This window comes from Montipora foliosa, chromosome 8 (assembly GCF_036669935.1).
Source record: "Montipora foliosa isolate CH-2021 chromosome 8, ASM3666993v2, whole genome shotgun sequence".
Lineage (NCBI taxonomy): Eukaryota > Metazoa > Cnidaria > Anthozoa > Scleractinia > Acroporidae > Montipora > Montipora foliosa.
Window position 1 is genome coordinate 19,099,338 of NC_090876.1, and position 17,500 is coordinate 19,116,837.

At 39.9% G+C, this 17,500-nt stretch overlaps 2 protein-coding genes across 2 annotated transcripts in view; one reads left to right on the forward strand and one right to left on the reverse strand.

The window, feature by feature from the left end:
* Nucleotides 1-11,260, reverse strand: part of LOC137967603 (ceramide synthase 6-like) — a 21,215-nt gene extending 9,955 nt beyond the window's left edge. The window contains exons 1-3 of the mRNA XM_068814120.1: nt 11,040-11,260; nt 6,164-6,397; nt 1,231-1,288 (exon numbers count right to left, since the gene is read on the reverse strand). Of these exons, the coding sequence (XP_068670221.1) occupies nt 1,231-1,288; nt 6,164-6,397; nt 11,040-11,218 (471 nt within the window). The 5' untranslated portion in view covers nt 11,219-11,260. The remainder of the gene's footprint in view (nt 1-1,230; nt 1,289-6,163; nt 6,398-11,039) is intronic.
* A 65-nt stretch (nt 11,261-11,325) lies between these two features.
* The window catches only part of LOC137967604 (Bardet-Biedl syndrome 5 protein homolog), a 19,353-nt gene continuing 13,178 nt past the window's right edge, over nt 11,326-17,500 (forward strand). The window contains exons 1-6 of the mRNA XM_068814121.1: nt 11,326-11,473; nt 11,571-11,595; nt 13,511-13,568; nt 15,364-15,429; nt 17,043-17,092; nt 17,454-17,500. The exon at nt 17,454-17,500 is cut by the window's right edge and continues 34 nt beyond it. Of these exons, the coding sequence (XP_068670222.1) occupies nt 11,418-11,473; nt 11,571-11,595; nt 13,511-13,568; nt 15,364-15,429; nt 17,043-17,092; nt 17,454-17,500 (302 nt within the window). The 5' untranslated portion in view covers nt 11,326-11,417. The remainder of the gene's footprint in view (nt 11,474-11,570; nt 11,596-13,510; nt 13,569-15,363; nt 15,430-17,042; nt 17,093-17,453) is intronic.

Sequence of the window (17,500 nt, forward strand, 5' to 3'; positions counted from 1 at the left end):
AAGAAAAATGACTGTGTTGTTCTTCCAATTAGAGGCTCACTCACTACGGCAGCAATTAACCCATTGATTCCTGGGAGTGAGACTTGAATGCTTTCCGTTCAACCTTGTTGAGCTGTTTGTTTGATAACATCAACATTTCAGCTCGAATGAAATGATACATGGAAGGAATCACATTTTGCACTGCGGATATGAAATCAAGTGAAGCTAATTAATCCCTGCAGTTATGAACGCAAATTTAGCAATTACAAAGAGAAGCCTGAAAATTTCAGGACTTCAAGGGGGTTGGGTCCAGTGACCTCGCGACACCGGTGCGACGCTCTAACCAATGGAGCTATGAAGCCACTGACATTGGGAGCTGGTCATTTGTGGGTTCGTCATTAGTTTTTGTCCCCACTGGAAAATGATGTCAAGGAGACATCAAAACTATGATTACCTTTAATCTTAAACGACTTAACAAAGGCGAGAATGGGTTTAGTTTGGAATTATACCAACCTGGTTTAGAACTAGATCCCTTTCTTTACTTATTCATAAATTAAAATTTGTTTATTGTTTCCATATTTGCAAGGACCAACGGATAATATTATACAAAAACAGCTGACCAATAAAGTTACCCTGGCACTCCTGTTAATATCTTAACTCAATTAGATTTCACTGCATTTTTTCTGTGTAGGAGTTATTCCAGTTCACTGCTTTTTATCCCGCTATCTTTCTTCATGTCAATGTTTTTTTCTTGAAAATCAATATAATAATGACACTTATCTAACACAAAAATATGATAATTGCGACTTGAAAGAACCTTTTTAAAAAACAAATATCTTCTAAGGGTTCCACTTTGGTGTAACTGTTTTCATTGATTGCCATCCTGGGTTATCAGTCATGCTTGCATGGATTTGAACAAAAGCAAAAGCAAAGTAATGGTGAACCCCTTTTACAGTGCGCCTACGTGTTTAAAGCACAAATTAATTCCAATAGTAATTCTTCGTGATCATGTCAGGATTAAAGAGTGCAGACATACATGTATGAAGAAAACGGTGAATGTTAGACATCCAGTTGAATAAATAGACAAATAAATAAAACTAGTACTGGACATTAACCTGAAACTTAGCGATGTTTCCCCTAGAATCACTAGGCTTCTTCATACACGATCAATGCATGTATGAATTTTAATAATAAGTTTAGCAAAACTGTCCTCAACTTTCTGTCCCCAAAAAGCAATAATCTGGCACTCACCTTAAATGTTACAATAGCACCATAAACAGTAGTTGCAAGATAAACCACAAATCTCCAACTGTAAGGTACAACAAACAAAATTAATGCCTTTGAAATAATATCAACATTATCAAATCTTTCACATACACACACACAAATACTGAACCCGATTATACATAAGATCAGAAAATGGAAAGATGATAGCCAAATGAACAAAAAGCCACAAACAGCAAGTATTTCACAGAGACCTGTCTACCACTAGCCAAACTACTTTTAATTAATTTGATATCCCCCAAAAAAAACCTGGATCATAAATTTCAAAAATCTGACTTTTGATGTTGGTTTCTGAGGAGATGGGAAAGCCAGAGAGCCCAGAGAAAAACCTCTCTGCAGAGAAAGAACTAACAACAAACTTATCCCACATATGGTCTGAGCTCAGAATCGAACCTGGGCCACATTGGTGGAGGGTGAGTGATAGATCACCACTATGACATCCCTACTTCCCCAAATATTGCCAGATGCAAGTGACATTGAACTTCAGGAGAAGAGCAAGGGGGGACACTTCTTGACGCTCAAAACCAAATCTGAGAACTGGACTTTAACCTGCAACCTCTGTAACACCAGCCTGATGCTCCACCCACAAAGTGCTTTACTGACTGCAATTATTGCATAGCCTTGTCAAGCTCACAGACTGGTGGGGCACGATATCTAACAACCTAGACAATGATATATTACTATTGAACATTAATCCACAGTTTTAGTTTGTGTGGCTCACTGGAAAGGGCATCAGTTTGGAATTACAGAGAATGCAGGTTTGAGTGCTGCCTGAGACTCTGGTTGTGTTTTCAGTTTGCCAAGCGACAAATATATGGGAGCATCCTGGAGCACCAGAGGAGTGAATGGGTTAAATAATCTGAGAATACAGGAAAAGTGATCTAGGAGAACTAAGATTTAAAACTTTTCTTGGGGAGCATGCCCACGGATCCCCCTAGGAGGCTCACACCTCACTCAATTTCTCCAGCCAGCCTGTCCCTGAAACTTGGAATCTATAATTATGCTCCCTTTCTTGGTCAAAAAAGTGTCATTTACACATCTCTAAGTTTTATTGGTCTTTGTTTCATTTCATGAACTTTGAGTATAAAATTAAAGTTAATGTTTACGAACGATAACCTTTGAGCCCTCGGTCTCTGTGCTCTGTTCCTATCACGTGGTGGCCTCTTTGGAACTACATGTTCTGTAATCTGAAGGCATTTCATTTCTGCCTTTGTTGTGTGGAGTAATTCCTATTATCAGAGGTTATTCTGCGAGCTCTTAAGGACATTCCCGCGAAAATTTTTCAACATTAATTTTTTTCTGAAACTTTTACCACTGTAAGATGATGAGTTAGTTATGTCAGAAATGTAAAAAAAATGGGGGGTCACCGACTTCGTTTTGGAGAGAACATGCCCGTAAAAACACCCAAAATGTGGCAAAATCGGGCTTCGTTAGCGAATAAGGCCAGTGTCTGTAAACCCAAATATATTGCAATTAAATCTTTGACGTGAAATCTTCTCTGCCAAATATTGTTTAAGTGGACTTATTAAGTGAATTTAGTCAACTGGTGAGGTTCCTTAAAGATCAAGTTCGCATTTAGCGACCACAGTTTCACTCGCCTTGCAGCCGCAAGATGACAAGATTTGATGTCCCGTGAGCAGAAATCTTGAAATTTTTTTAACTTCCCACATTGATTTTTTGTTCATTTTTGGACAACGTGGAGATAATTGTAAATAAAATCCGTTTCTGGAAAGAAAAATAGGGGTCACCGAACGTCCAAGACCGTTAAATCCAGGCAAAGCCATAGCAATGGCCTTTTGCCCTATCAGTTCTCATTTTATTACTTAGCGCGCGCTCGTGTATGACGTGGCGTGTGCATTTGTGTGCGCAGTAAGGATGCGCAGAAACAATTGGCGCGAACGTCCTTAAGTCTACTGTGGGGAGTGTCTTTGCTGTTTACAAATTTTATTATGGCTCGTCCGCATGGCGGTTTTGAAAGCCACAGGCCCTTGCCATCGTCGTCGGGAAAATCTCACTTCACTGTCAACAGAGGTTCTTCATCTTCATCATCACACTGTCTATCTGGCCATAACTGGCAGCAGGGCGGAACTGATTTCCCACTTCCCTGTTCTTCAAGTCGAATCTGCATGTTTCAGATCGAGTCAAATAAAGCTTTCACGAAATCATGCAAGGCGGTCAACTTCCCACCAATGCAAAACTCAAACATTTGTCCATCCCGTACATTGCCGTTTGTCGTTCCCTACCTCTGGAGACCCCAATAACAATAGAAAGATGTACAACTCCTGGTGGACAAACAAAGGAAGCTGCACTGTGGTAAGAGATCTTCTGTTTTCGTGCATCAACATGGCGGCATCCTCTAGCACCAGCATGGGACCTGAACACACCATCACCTGGTCCACACATTGCGAATGTCTCAAGAACCCATCCTTGTCAAACCAACAGCCCAAGGAGGCGTTTTCCCGAAGGCCAAATGCTGACGTTATGACAGCCCTGGTCAACTGTTTGATCTTTGAGTGCTGAATTTATTGTGGTGACAGTAGTTTAAATCCACAGAGTGTTAGTTCAGTGTTTGACCTTTGACTTCCAAATTTATCCTGGACTTAGAAGTTTAACTCCTCTGCCTGTTATTTTACGTATACTGTTTGATCTTTTACTGCTGAATTTGTTGTGGCCACAGAAAATAATTCCTCTGATCGTTATTTTAGTGTTTGACCTTTGAGTCCGAAAGTTACCGTATTGTGACCTTACAAGTTTAATTCCTCTGATTGTCATTTTCGGGTTGGATCTTTGACTGCTGCTTTGACTTCTATAACCGCAATACATTGTGGCAGTCATTGTGTCAGACATCGTGGCAGTCAAAGTAAAATTCCTCCAATTGTTCTTTTAGTGTTTGATCTTTGACTGCTGATTTATTATGGTCATAGAAGTTTCATTCTTCACCCAATACTCCTCAATCAAGGGTCTGTCCTGTCAACACCCTAAGAGACTACATGCTTCAAACATCAACATAAGGACCTGCCCAGCCCCTCTTCCAGTTTGCAGATGGACGTTCTCTCACCCGCTCTGCCCTTACTATTTATTTGCGAGCCCTCCTCCACATCTGCGGAGTGAACAGCACCCACTGCGCTTCTCACAGCTTCCGCATTGGAGCAGCATCTACAGCTGGTGCTGATGGGCTACCTGCTTGGCTGATTAAAGTCCTTGGTTGTTGGAAATCTGATGCCTACCAGAGCTGCATCTTGACGCCAAAGGAAACAAACTTACAAGTGCCACAAAATCTAGCTTCTTGTCCTGACATTTAAACACTGTCTAATAAAACACTAATAACATTTGTTGCCTATTTACCCATACAGCCGCTTGACAACACTTGCTGCCTCTTGGGACTAGGACAATACAGGGGTTTATACTTGTTTTTAGTTCATATTTTTGGATTCTACTTTCATTGCTCTTTTCTTCAAAAACAAAAAAAAAAAAGGATTGATAATTACATCATATTAGGGCCCGATCCTCTCCACCCCACTCCCCTAAATTTCTCGATCTGTCTTTGTCCTCCCCTTTGACTATCAAGGGCCTTGCTCCTCTTTCCCTTGTAGTTTGGTAGAGAAGGGGTCTTTATAACTGGCCTCAGCACAGGGTCCCCCCGTGTTGCTCAGGTTTTGGGTGGGGAATTGCTGCCTGCGGCACCCCTTCAGCCCTGTGCTGAAGCCCCGTCAGGGAGGGGGTATGTTGTTCTACTGCTGGACTGAGCTAACTTGGCTCCAGGACATTATGCCAGCTACCACGTCAGCCTTGCAGCACAGGCATGAGGCACCATCTCGGTGTGGTAACATGTGCCGAGGCTCATTATCTGGTTCCTCCCGTTGGTGGTTCCACCCGAGCTTTGCTGGCATATTCCCAGCCCAACTTGGCCCACATATTGTGTTGGACCTACAAGGGCCTTGCTCCTCTTTCTCCTTGGAGTTTAGTGGAGAAGGGGTCTTTAGGATCGGGCTCAGCACAGGGTAAAAGGCGAAAGATTTATGCGTGTTGAAGGAAAACCAGAGCGGGAGGCGCGGTGGCCTCATGGTTAGTGCGCTCGACTCCGGATCGAGTGGTCCGGGTTCGGGGCCTGGCAAGGGACATTGTGTTGTGTTCTTGGGCAAGACACTTTACTCTCACGGTGCCTCTCTCCACCCAGGTGTATAAATGGGTACCAGCGTAATGCTGGGGGTAACCCTGCGATGGACTAGCATCCCATCCAGGGGAGAGTACAAATACTCCTAGTCGCTTCATGCTACAGAAACCGGAGATAAGCGCCGGCCTGATGAGCCTTCTGGCTCGTAAGCGGAGACTTTTTTCAGCACAGGGTACTCCTTGCGTTGCTCAGGTTTTGGGCGGGGAATTGCTGCCTGCGGCACCCCTTCAGCTCTGTGTTGAAGCCCCGTCACGGAGGGGGCATGTTGCTCTACTGATGGTCTGGGATAACTTGGCCCCACGACATTTTGCCACACCATGCCCGCCTTGCAGCACAGGCATGAGGCACCCCCTTGGTGTGGCGACATGTGCCAAGGCCCCTCATCTGGTCCCTCCTGTCAGTGGTTTCATCCGAGCCTTGCCAGCATAACTTGGCCCACATATTGTGATTTGTGTCGTTTTTCGCGAGTAATAACATTAATTTAAATGAAAAGTTGCTGATTCCCTTTAACTGAATATAAAGTAAGTGAAAAAGTAATGAGAGCAAGTTTCAAATAATCATGCTTTGTTCTCATCAAAATTCACTGAGAACCCCCAAAATTTTCGCTTGAAAGTTCACCCAGTGCTGCGAGGAAAGTAGTTTTTTCTTTTCAAAACATCTTCATTCCTATGAAAACTCTAATGCCCAGCATTGATGCTATGTATCTTTATTTAATTTAATGTGTACCTGCTCTCTGTAGCTTTTCTCATGAGAGATGGTTTTAACTGCTGCCTTCGAGTTTTAAACCATCTTTTCACTTCATACGTGGACCAGCCAAGCTGTTTTGATAATCCTTCAATCCTTTCTTCATTTGGTGATCTACTAATTGTTTGGAAAACTTTTTCACAAAATGTATTTGGAACAAATGAAGAGGGTTTGTCTTTTAGTCCAAGGTAATGTATAAATGGTGTTGCAATAAACCTAAGACAAGAAAAAAACCACAAAGCAAAATGTTAGTTTTATCATACAACAGTACCAGTTGACAGAGGCAAATTAACCACCACAAGAAAGATATTTGAGTTTGAAGTTTCAAGCTTCAGTCCTTTGTCAGGGTGAATACGCCATTTCCGAGTTCATGTCTACTTCCTCTTCAAAGTGAGTCTAAGTGCGAAGTTTTTCTTCCAAAATTTAGTTTTCAATATAGTTAAATGAAATTTAACATAGTTAACGACTAGGAGCTAGCCGTCTGGTAGCGTTGTTCAGCGTTTTGGTGCGTTCTGTAGCGTTTGTTATAGTTACATGGTTCACGACCGGGAGCTAGTCCGGTCAGTAGCGCCTTGCAGGAGTTTGTTAGCGTTTTTTATGCGTTTTTGTAGCGTTTGCAGCACTCTTTAGGTTGTGGGAGCCCTGGGGCTGACATGGTTCAGCGGTATTCCTGCGTAGTGCATGCATTGTTGTCCAATGTGCTTGAAGTGTGTTTGTTGCTCTGTTGGCGTGGCGTTGTGAGTCGGATCAGGAGTTTAGTGGTTCTCGGCGTTCCCTCCCTATCCCCCCCCCCTTTTTTTTTTGTATTCCTTTTTTTTTTGTATTCCTTTTTTTTTGTGTTCTTTTTTTTTTTTGTATTCCTTTTTTTTTGTGTGTTGTTCTTTTTTTTTTGTTTTTTCTTTCTTTATTTATTTTTGTTTCCACTGAGCTATCTGGCTCAAGTGTGACGGGTGCCTTAGGGGGGCCTGGCGCGGGGGGCTCGTGGCTTGGTTGCGGGTTGGGCAGGCCAGTCGGGTGTTCTAGTGCCTTGGGGATGTGACTTCGGTTTCAGCCCCCAGGCTTCCTGGGCACCTACCCTCCACTAGCGACGCAGGCATTAATACGTGTTAAGTAGAACTAATTACCAGTACCCCTCCCCCCTATTTTTGGATGTTAAAAGTAAAGCCTTCTTAATTAATTAAAGTGTCTTGCAATAATTATTATTGCAGACAACAACACAAACAAGAGCGAGCGATTGACTCTAGTGCTCAGGAGGTAACAGAGCATGAGCCATGAAGACCTCAGCAGCCATCTTGAGATTTGACTTCATGGTAAAGGACTGAGCTCGATCTTGTTACTTCATCCGGATAAAAAATATCCGGATTTGGTGTCCACAGGGTCCCGGATTCATATCGGACTAAAAAATATCCACTCTGGAGAGCGTATTAAACAAGTTGCGGATTTGCCAGCAAATGTGCCGGATACGTGTAGAGAGGAGGCGTATCCAGAAAGAAAAAGTTGCTGATTCAAAAATATCCAGATATGTGTGGATGGGGCTAAGTCTTACTCCTAAGATTCAATGGGTTAAAACCTAGCTCTCTACCCATTGAGCTACTAGAACTCCTATGAAGCTAGGTCATTTATCTACAATCCTGGTCAAAACTGTCTGGACAATTCCTGCTTTTCCCCCTCCCCACATTACAATGTTGATTTTTCACGGTCTCCAAAATCAAGATTCGTTCATCGATCCCTGGCATGTTTCAACATTGTCTGGGGGAAAGGGGGGTGCAAAAAAGGCAGCGAAAGAAGAACAAACGGTGCTCATATAACGATGGAAACATGTACAGTAAATTCTCTACTTTTCGCCCAAAATTTGACAAGAGTCCCGAAGTGTTTTGACCCGGATTGTAGGTCCTTCCTGGATGGACCTACATGTAGATAAACAACACTACAGAGTATCCAACCGGTGCTAGGAGGTCATAGGTTCAAATCCAGCCTGATTTTATAATAATAATAAATATTTAATTAATGTATAATACTCTATTTATATAGGCACAAATTCTACAATTTCTAAGGCACTAAACATACTGATGAAACTAAAAGACAACAATATATGCAATACAATTAATCCTTCGACTCCAAAGCTGGCCTGAACTGGCCATACTTAATATTTTACTCTGTCTAACGCCAGATGATTTTACTCGTCAATGGGGAACCCCTGGGGGTTAATGGTTTAAAATAGAAATCTATGCAAAACCCCACTAAAAATTATGTAAATGTACTATTAAATATAAAATTGCTTCCTAATCTCTAATTTTGTAAAAAAGTACTGTATTTAAATAATAATTATCAACATAAAAGAAATTAAGTTAATTAGTTATAGGCTTGCATTTTAAAACTCTTCTTAAAAGCATTAATATTACCACTATTTCTTATTTCACAAGGTAAATTATTCCAAAGGTATGGAGCACAATGAAAAAAAGCTCTGTCACCATAGGTTTTAAGATTTGACTGTGGCACCTCTGGAAGAAGCTTATTAGACTGATACTAATTAATGTGTAGGAGCATATATCTCCTTAGTAAATCACTAATATAACATGGAGCGAGGCCATTTAAAGCTTTGTAAGTAAAAAGAAATATCTGAAAAACTTTTTTTCAGTTACAAGTCCTTTCACCCGTTGCCAAGCAACTTGTAAAACTTGTGTCATATCCCTCCCAACAAACTCAGGAATCCTTTTTTTCCACTTTTACAAAGTAAATAGCATTCATCAAATGATGAAGTTATGGACTTAATTAACATGACACAATAAACTACCTAAAAAATAAAGCAACATCATTGAAGAAAGTAAAGAAGAAGAAATGAAAATCAATGATGAATTGTGAGAAAGTCAGCAGGTGTAAATTTAGTTTCACATGTTTAGCACATTTCTCTCAGCAGAACTGGAGAAAAATCTGTACAGTTTTAAAGGACAATCCGTTCAAGTACAGCTGTATGTCCACAAATGCAGAGCAATAATTACAGATGTGTTACAAAAGGGCACAAAATATGTGGCTGTTTGATCAGCTGATAACACAGCGACATAAATATGAAGACCTAACTGCAACTGTACAAAAGGTCTCTGAAGTGAAAATTAAATTTATGCTAATATGCCCAGAAGGAAATTAAACTAAAAAATTAATGCCACAGACCATTTGGTAGCGTCAATCAATGACTCTACATGCCCTGACTTGTGGCATGGCTTAGTATTGTTGTGAAAACTGCTAACCTCTTCAACATAACTACCAGTAAACAAATAAAAATTCCCTGAACAAGTTCTGGCACATACTTAAACCACTATCATAGCCTATTGCCCCTGTATGGGTACCCCACTAACATTCAAGAAAATAAGTATAAAAGGGTTGATGATAAAGTTTGTCCACAAATCATTTAATTCTCAGAGTACTTGACATGTTTTGCAGAATAAGACCATTAAGGAGAGTGCAGTCTTGGGATGAACTGTGGACAAAATAGACTGTGGTTTCTACAGCTCCAGTGGAATTCACTCAAATGCCAATAATTGTCATTACTGCAGTCATAATTTCTCAGAATGACAGTCAGCCAGATGATGTTGCTACCAAAACCAAATTGCATTGAAAATTTAGTTTCATTAAACAAGTTGCTAAACAAAGCCAAAGTTTCGTAAGAAACAAGCCCCTTCAAATTGTATTGACTTAAGACATTAATATACGATCTTCAATCATCAATCTGAGCTTTTAAATCAATGATTTCTTGTTTAATTCATTAAACACGGCAAGAGAGACAGTTTGATGACATAACATGTCGTCCATTTGGAATAAAATAATCAAACTTACAGGTGACAGAAAAAATAACAAAATTTTCAACTTTGAACTGTTCCTGATCTGTTGACCCGAAACACGGAGGTTAAAATGTCAAAAGATAGTTCATATTTTCACCCAAGGGGAGCAAAGGAAACAAACTCATCCAGAAAAAAAAGGAATCCTTTTTCCCAATTTTACAGGTAAATAACTGAAATCAGGTGCTATGAGCAATAATGATAAATAAACTGATTGACATTAATCAACACAACAAAGTATACTAATATTTATGCAAAGTCATTCCAGTGAAGCCTCCTTTCATCCCCAGAAGAAATATGAGAAATACACAGAAGGTACAAAACGTAGCAGGTGTTAGGGAAAAAAACTTTATTGTGGGGGCATTGGACAACATGAAATCATGCAAATTTGATTGACAAATATTGCAGCCACGCCAACTGCCCTGGCCCACTGCTTGACGATTTTTTATGCTTACTGGAAACTTGGAAGAAATCCTCGCACTTTCAAAAGACGATTTTGTGTTTTATACAAATTTCAAACTAGTCTAAACGACGGGCAATTTTAAAAAGTGTGCGAGATGTCTGAAATTGATCTTTAAAATTTGACCATTTGATCGATGTTTGATCAGCTATTAAACAACACAGCGACAAAAAAATGTGCCTGTAGATCTAACTATAGCAACTAAAACGGGTTAGAGTGAAAGCAAATAGATTCTAATGCGATGAAAACTAAAAAGAAAAAGCTACATTTGACAGAGTCAGTGACTCCATTGCTATAGCCACTGGTTCTCGTTATACGGTTTATCTCCCATGCAGACTTATAAACTACAGATCCCGAGCAAATTAAAATGACCTTAGAAACAAGTTCAAACAGAAATTTGGTCAAGCTCATCGCAAGATTCAACTTGTAATTCGTACGTGGATCTGTGAAACATAAACAGTTAGTTCATGCTTCTACATAAAAAAAGTCTCTTAAGGGATGATTTCTAATCAAAGGCCAGCTGTCTGACTGACTTGCAAGCGCATCGTCCTAACACATCACTAACCTTTCGAAGAAAAGTCGTAAAATAATCAGGACAATCGCAAGAGGTAGCGATAAATACAGCTCTCCCCCTTTCGCCCAGGTCAATTCTTTCGCCTGTTCCAGCCCCTGCCATGTGGAATTTTCAGGAAGCCAAAAGTCAGCGTTCCAAAACCACGCTCTCAGTTGCTGAGCAGCCTCCATCTACGAGAACTGACAGTGAATGGTAGTCGTACCCAACGGTTCAGCCCCCTTGGCAAGACATTTTGTATCCTCTTACACAACGTTTATATGTATGTGGTGCACAACCCGCCCCAACCCCCAACCTGCTGACGTCCATGTTGGTTTGTTGACAGGAGGGTTGATTTTGTCAAATGATTTCATGGTATAATGAGAAATCACGATGACTGATTGCAACTTATGGGAAGACCGAGATGTCCGATTCGATATAACGTTACAGTGAGTGCAAGAATCTGCGTTTAATCTCTGTAGATTTGTTTCGATTCTAATTTGAATTAATTAACACTAACTTGAAGTTTGTTTTCTCGTTACCTAGGCAAATGCAGCTGAGACCAGGCGAGGCAAGTCCCTCGGTTCTTGTCCTTTTCTGTTTATTTAGTGATAACAATTAGACCCTTTGTGTAAAGCGGGCATTAAGAGAGGTTTTCTCCGAAGATTATTTTCATTTGCTGTTTCCGACAGTATGCATATATACATAGGCGATTTTACGGATACAGCGGTCATTTTGAAATCCATTGTTTCAAATAGCTATTATGGGATTCTAAGGGCGCAAATGCATACTAATTGCCCCCTTAGAATCCCATAATAGCTATTTGAAACAGTGGATTTAAAATGGCCTATGAATACCAAGCTAACCACCTTGGAATCCAATAAACCCACTTAGTTCCCTGAGTTACTGAACACGTTCCGACTACTTTCAAACATTGCCGAAGATATCCGAAGATTGTTTGATCTATGCACATTATAGCGATATTTCCTGTTTACAGACATTCGTTCCCAGGGTCTCTCTTCTCTGCCTCCTTTATCGTCAATGGAGGCAGAGAAGGGAGAGCCTGGGAACGAGGTTGCCACGGAACAAAAGAAGTTATTGTTTTAGCAGCCAATTAGCTTCTGGTTGGCATATTAATAACAGTGGGTGACGTAATGAGAAATATCGCTAATATCATCTCAAGTTGGTGTGAAGTCTCTCAAATTGCAACATGACCTTTAATAGTTATATTTTTAAATATAGAGTAGCTTACTGGACTATTCACTGGACTCTTTCATGTTAATGATTAGTGACTACCGCTAAATTTTATGAAACTGTGAATCAGGTGAAAGAAAATGCGGGGCCGTGGAGCTAATGCGAAGAGAAGCATGAGCCAATGAGCGCTGAAGGCACAAGCTTCTCCAGGGAGGTCCGGTCATCTCATTTGTGTCTCCATTTTTTTCCCATTTTCTCCAAATTCCTCTTTTTAGAAACATTTCCTCTTTTTTTCAAGAAATACAGTAGTTTTGAAAAAATAATTGGCTGGAGCCCTCCACCTACCCCTGCTCCGCGGTCCCTGAATTCGCCCTTGTCACACGGCGGGCATTTTGTCCCAGGAGACCAGGAAAGCTTTGTTTTACCATGCCAAGCCTCACCCCCATGGTTTCCACTGCGAGGCTTGGCGTAGTAAAACAAAGCTTTTTTGGTCTCCCGGGACAATATGGCTGCCGTGTGAAGGGCAAATTGTCTTTTTGTACAAGTGATCAATGTTTGTGTCTTTGGAAGCAAGTGATGTTTAAGTTGGGTAGAGCTAGGGGGCACCCTGATGCTAAATCAATAAAATTTTGTTGTGCATTTAATTGTGTGGATCTCTGCTTAGCTTATATGTGACCTTGTAGTCATCAAAAGTCTGTTTAAGGCATCACTACCACTATGGCCACATATTTTGGGGTAAAGTGTTTGTTCATCAGCCTAAAACACCAGGATTTCCAATCACCCTAATTATTGTGGATAGTTGTGTGGGCTCTTATGTTTATGCCCAGAGAGTGACTAGGTACAAGGGACCTACAGGTGTATGTATGGTTTGTTGATTATCCTTTTTGGAAAAGATTGAAAATTTGAAGTTAGATTTGCTCAGGCAACACTTTCTCCTCTGAACCCTTGATTTGAACACTCACTTTTTTCTCATAATTTGGGAGATTTTTGTTATTTTGTCAGCAACATTAGTAATTTATTATGGTTTAATTGGTTTAATGACTTTCTCAGCCCTGAACTGGCCCAACCTCATTCACAGCATCTCTCTTCTCTGCCTCCTTTGTTGTTGAGGAAAGAGACGCTAGGAACAAGGTTGGAAGTGGTCCCCAGTGACCAGCATTAGATCGACTAAAATCTAGTGTCATTCCTAGGAGGCACAGGATTGAAACTTCAGAGCTTAAATGATTTAGTGTTTTATGCTTTAAGTGAGCTCTATGGTAGGGTTGATTAGATGTTGTTCTCGTTTGTTTCAGGTTTTGATCGACAAACTTGATTCAGTTGAAGACACCAAAGGAAATAACGGGGATAGAGGTATGATAAAGTGCAGGTGCAATAAGCTGGTTGCAAGTGTAGCCAGATCATTCTCATACCCTTACTGTAACATGCTTTTGAAGATTTCTTTGGCCAGAAGAGTACTCTATTAAGTCACAACCTGTATTACATAGATAGATAGATAGATAGATGGCCTATATTTTAAAACGATGACTATTAAAGCTACATGAGCTTGTGGGGTTGTTTACAATAACTAATCACTAACTAACTAGGAATATATACAAAAAGAACATTGAACTTAAAATTAGTGGTGTTGACAGATATGAATATAAACATAAATTTAAATATACCGTACTTATTTGGCTACAAGCCGCGCTCGGCTATAAGCCGAGACCCCAAACTTCTTACTGAAAAAATCAACTTGATTGACACGAATTGTAAATGCATAATACTCGGCTATAAGCCGAGACCCATTTTAGGTCTTGATGTGTATTATCGACTATGGAATTTTCGTAATTTAAAATACAAATTGACATTGACTGAAAAATTATACTCAAAGCAATCAAATGAACACGAAAGATAAGAAACAAACAAGCGACGCGATCGTGAGGTGATGAATATTATTAAACAATTACTGACCTCACAGGAAACGTGTGGGGCGTTCGTTCAAGACTTGTGGCACCTCTATAATGCACTCGACGGCACAGAAGACGATACAGTCTTGGACGAGAATATTCCAGAACCAAAAAAAAGTGAAGACGAGGAAATGGACGACGAATTCGAGACAGACAGCGAGGAAGAAGACAAGCAATAAGATCGATCCCGATCACACAACAACATGAAGGGCTCCTTTACGAGCCACCAAGTAATAAAAGTCCATATTTCACCAACAACAACTTCTCTTCATTTTACAAGTAATTTAGTTCGGCTTGTAAGTGAATACACGTTCATTTGTTACTCTTTTAATTTGCTGAGAAAATTCTTTTTATCAAAAGTACTTGGCTATAAGCCGAGACCCCTTCTACAGTATCAAATTTTCCCAAATTGAGTGAGGATTTGTGTAAAAATCGCTCGGCTTATAGCTGAATAAGTACGGTATACAAAGTCAGCTTTTCTAAAATTACAAGTGGATACAGACGTTATCTTAAAACTAAATTCATTAAAATTAACTAGGGATTTGGGCTTTAGTCTGAGGTCACTATACGGAATGTTTTTTGTCAAGGTACTGCAAATATTGGTCACTGCATTCCATAGGGCTGAGCCCCTAAGCATGTAATTTTAAAGGTGTATTCAAACAATATTTTGCAACCACTTCTCATAAGTTACTTGTTTTTCAAATTTTCCAAATGATTTCAGTTTAGTCAAATTACCAGTTTTGGGGGAACAATCTCATAAACTTGACATTTTGGGTGCTAATACATGTAGTACTCAAGGAAGATTCATATCTGTATTACACCTCTCACATGGTACACACCTTCTGCTTGGACCTGTTCTACAACGTGGCCTGCCCAACTTTACGGTGTGTTTTTCCATGCAATTTCCATAATATTGACTTCTACGAAAGATCCTCGCGTGTGATCCTCAATTTAAACCTTTGAACAATTTAAACAATTGTTTCTTATTATAGACACCTGAAAAATTCAGGTCGCTCCAATGGGATTTCTGCTATGCCGGTGCATTTCTCTACCATTATGTTGGTAGAGCATTGCTTATGTTGCTGCCTAACTACGATGACCTTCAACTCGTGTAGTTTTGAAGTTTACAGTACATTAATATATTAATGTTAATGATGATGATGATATCAAGTGTCCTGTCTCTTGTATTTTTTTGCCAGGAAGACTTCTTGTCACCAATCTTCGGCTGATATGGCATTCACAAAGTATGCCTCGAGTTAATTTGTGTAAGTGGCAGTTACTGTATGCTGCAATTTCTTACTCAAAATAAAATAAATAATAGAAGGGACTGAAGACCTTCCAGTCACACAAGGTAGTGTGAATTAGCTTGGTTGCATCTAATTGGACTCTCTGACTGCTAGTCCTCCATAATGATTGAATGACATCTGTCAAAAAAAGGTAACTATTAGAGTTTTTACATTGTGCATGTATGTTCCCCGAAGCTTGCGATGAAGTTCACTTTCTTTTGTTCTTGACCAGAGTAATTTAAATTTGAACTTCTTGTTGTTAACACATATATATGCAAAGCTCATTTTCTGCCCTTATGGTAAGTCACATTCATTTGATACAGTTCCTTGCTTTTTAAGGACGTTCGCGCGAAAATTGTTCAACATTGATTTTTTTCTGAATTTTTTACCACTGTAAGATGATGAGTTAGTTATGTCAGAAATGTAAAAAAAATGGGGAGGTCACCGACTTCGTTTTGGAGAGAACATGCCCGGAAAAACACCCAAAATGTGACAAAATCGGGCTTCGTTAGCGAATAAGGCCAGTGTCTGTAAACCCAAATATATTGGAATTAAATCTTTAAAGTGAAATCTTCTCTGCCAAATATTATTGTTTAAGTGGACTTATTAAGTGAATTTATTCAACTGGTGAGGTCCCTTAAAGATCAAGTTCCCATTTAGGGACCACAGTTTCATGCGCCTTGCAGCCGCAAGATGGCAGGATTTGATGTCCCGTGAGCAAAAATCTTGAAATTTTTTTAACTTCCCACATTGATTTTTTGTTCATTTTTGGACAACGTGGGGATGATTGTAAATAAAATCCGTTTCTGGAAAGAAAAATAGGGGTCACCGAACGTCCAAGACCGTTAAATCCAGGCAAAGCTATAGCAATGGCCTTTTGCCCTATCATTTCTCATTTTTATTACTTAGCGCGCGCGCTCTTGTATGACGTGGCGTGTGCATTTGCGTGCGCAGTAAGGATGCGCAGAAACAATTGGCGCGTACGTCCTTAATTGCATGTCAATCATCCTTTTGCTTGTCATTTGAAGTTGACTCCTGGGGGATCCCCATTGACGAGTAAAATTGTCTGGCGTTAGACAGAGTAAAATACTAAGTCTGGCTGGTTTAGGCGTTTGCATCTATAGCTGTAGTGCTGTGTTCCTGGATCATACATGGACTGTACAGTGGCTGCTTTTGGCCTGATCTTAGGGAGCTGCATGCTTGATAACTCTGTCCCCTAGGACTGAAAGGAAAGATATAAGGGGAGACAGTTTCTTTCTTTCTTCCTCTCTCTTTATTTTAAATGCTATTATTTAAGGCAAAATTCCCCCCCCCCCCCCCCCACCATCCCAATTGATGACTAAAATCATAGACAGAGAGGAGACAGTCTTGAGAGTAAAATCAAGTACATGCAAGTGTCGCTCCAAGGAGTACCAAATGGCCAAATTGTTCTGTAATTGAAATAAAGGACAGTAGTTGTTAGGGTTACATTCAATTGATTTTGGAAAGTATCCCATATTTACAAGAGATCAGATTTCTCAGATCAGTATCGATCAGCATCTGCAATTACAATTATTTTAATAACAACAAAAATTGTTTTTGTTTTATTGCAGCTGTAGGATTCACTTGTGTCGTCAATGTGTCCACAAGATCAGCAAATTCAGTAGGTATTCTTGCTGGGATTTGCGCTAAAGTTCACAATATTAATTTTATGATTCCTCTACCCTTCCAAATCTAACCAGGAGGTTTTTCGGAATTTTATTAATTAATTCATAGCAGTAATAGAGGGGTTCAGCTAGCATTGTTTGCTCCACTTTGTCTCAAGCAGAAGGTTCAATTGTCTGTTCAAATATTAAATTTTCCTTCATTTTCTCTCTTTTGTTCCTTTCATCCATCCTGTTTTTCCTTTCCACTTAAATTCATTTACGGTATTCATTAATTCATTGTATTTTATACAATGACATTAATTTAATATTTTTGACAATTTTAATTAATCTAACTTGCATTATATATTTTTATTCTAGAAACTCAGGGGCCAAACAGAAGCATTGTATCTGCTAACACGTTGCAA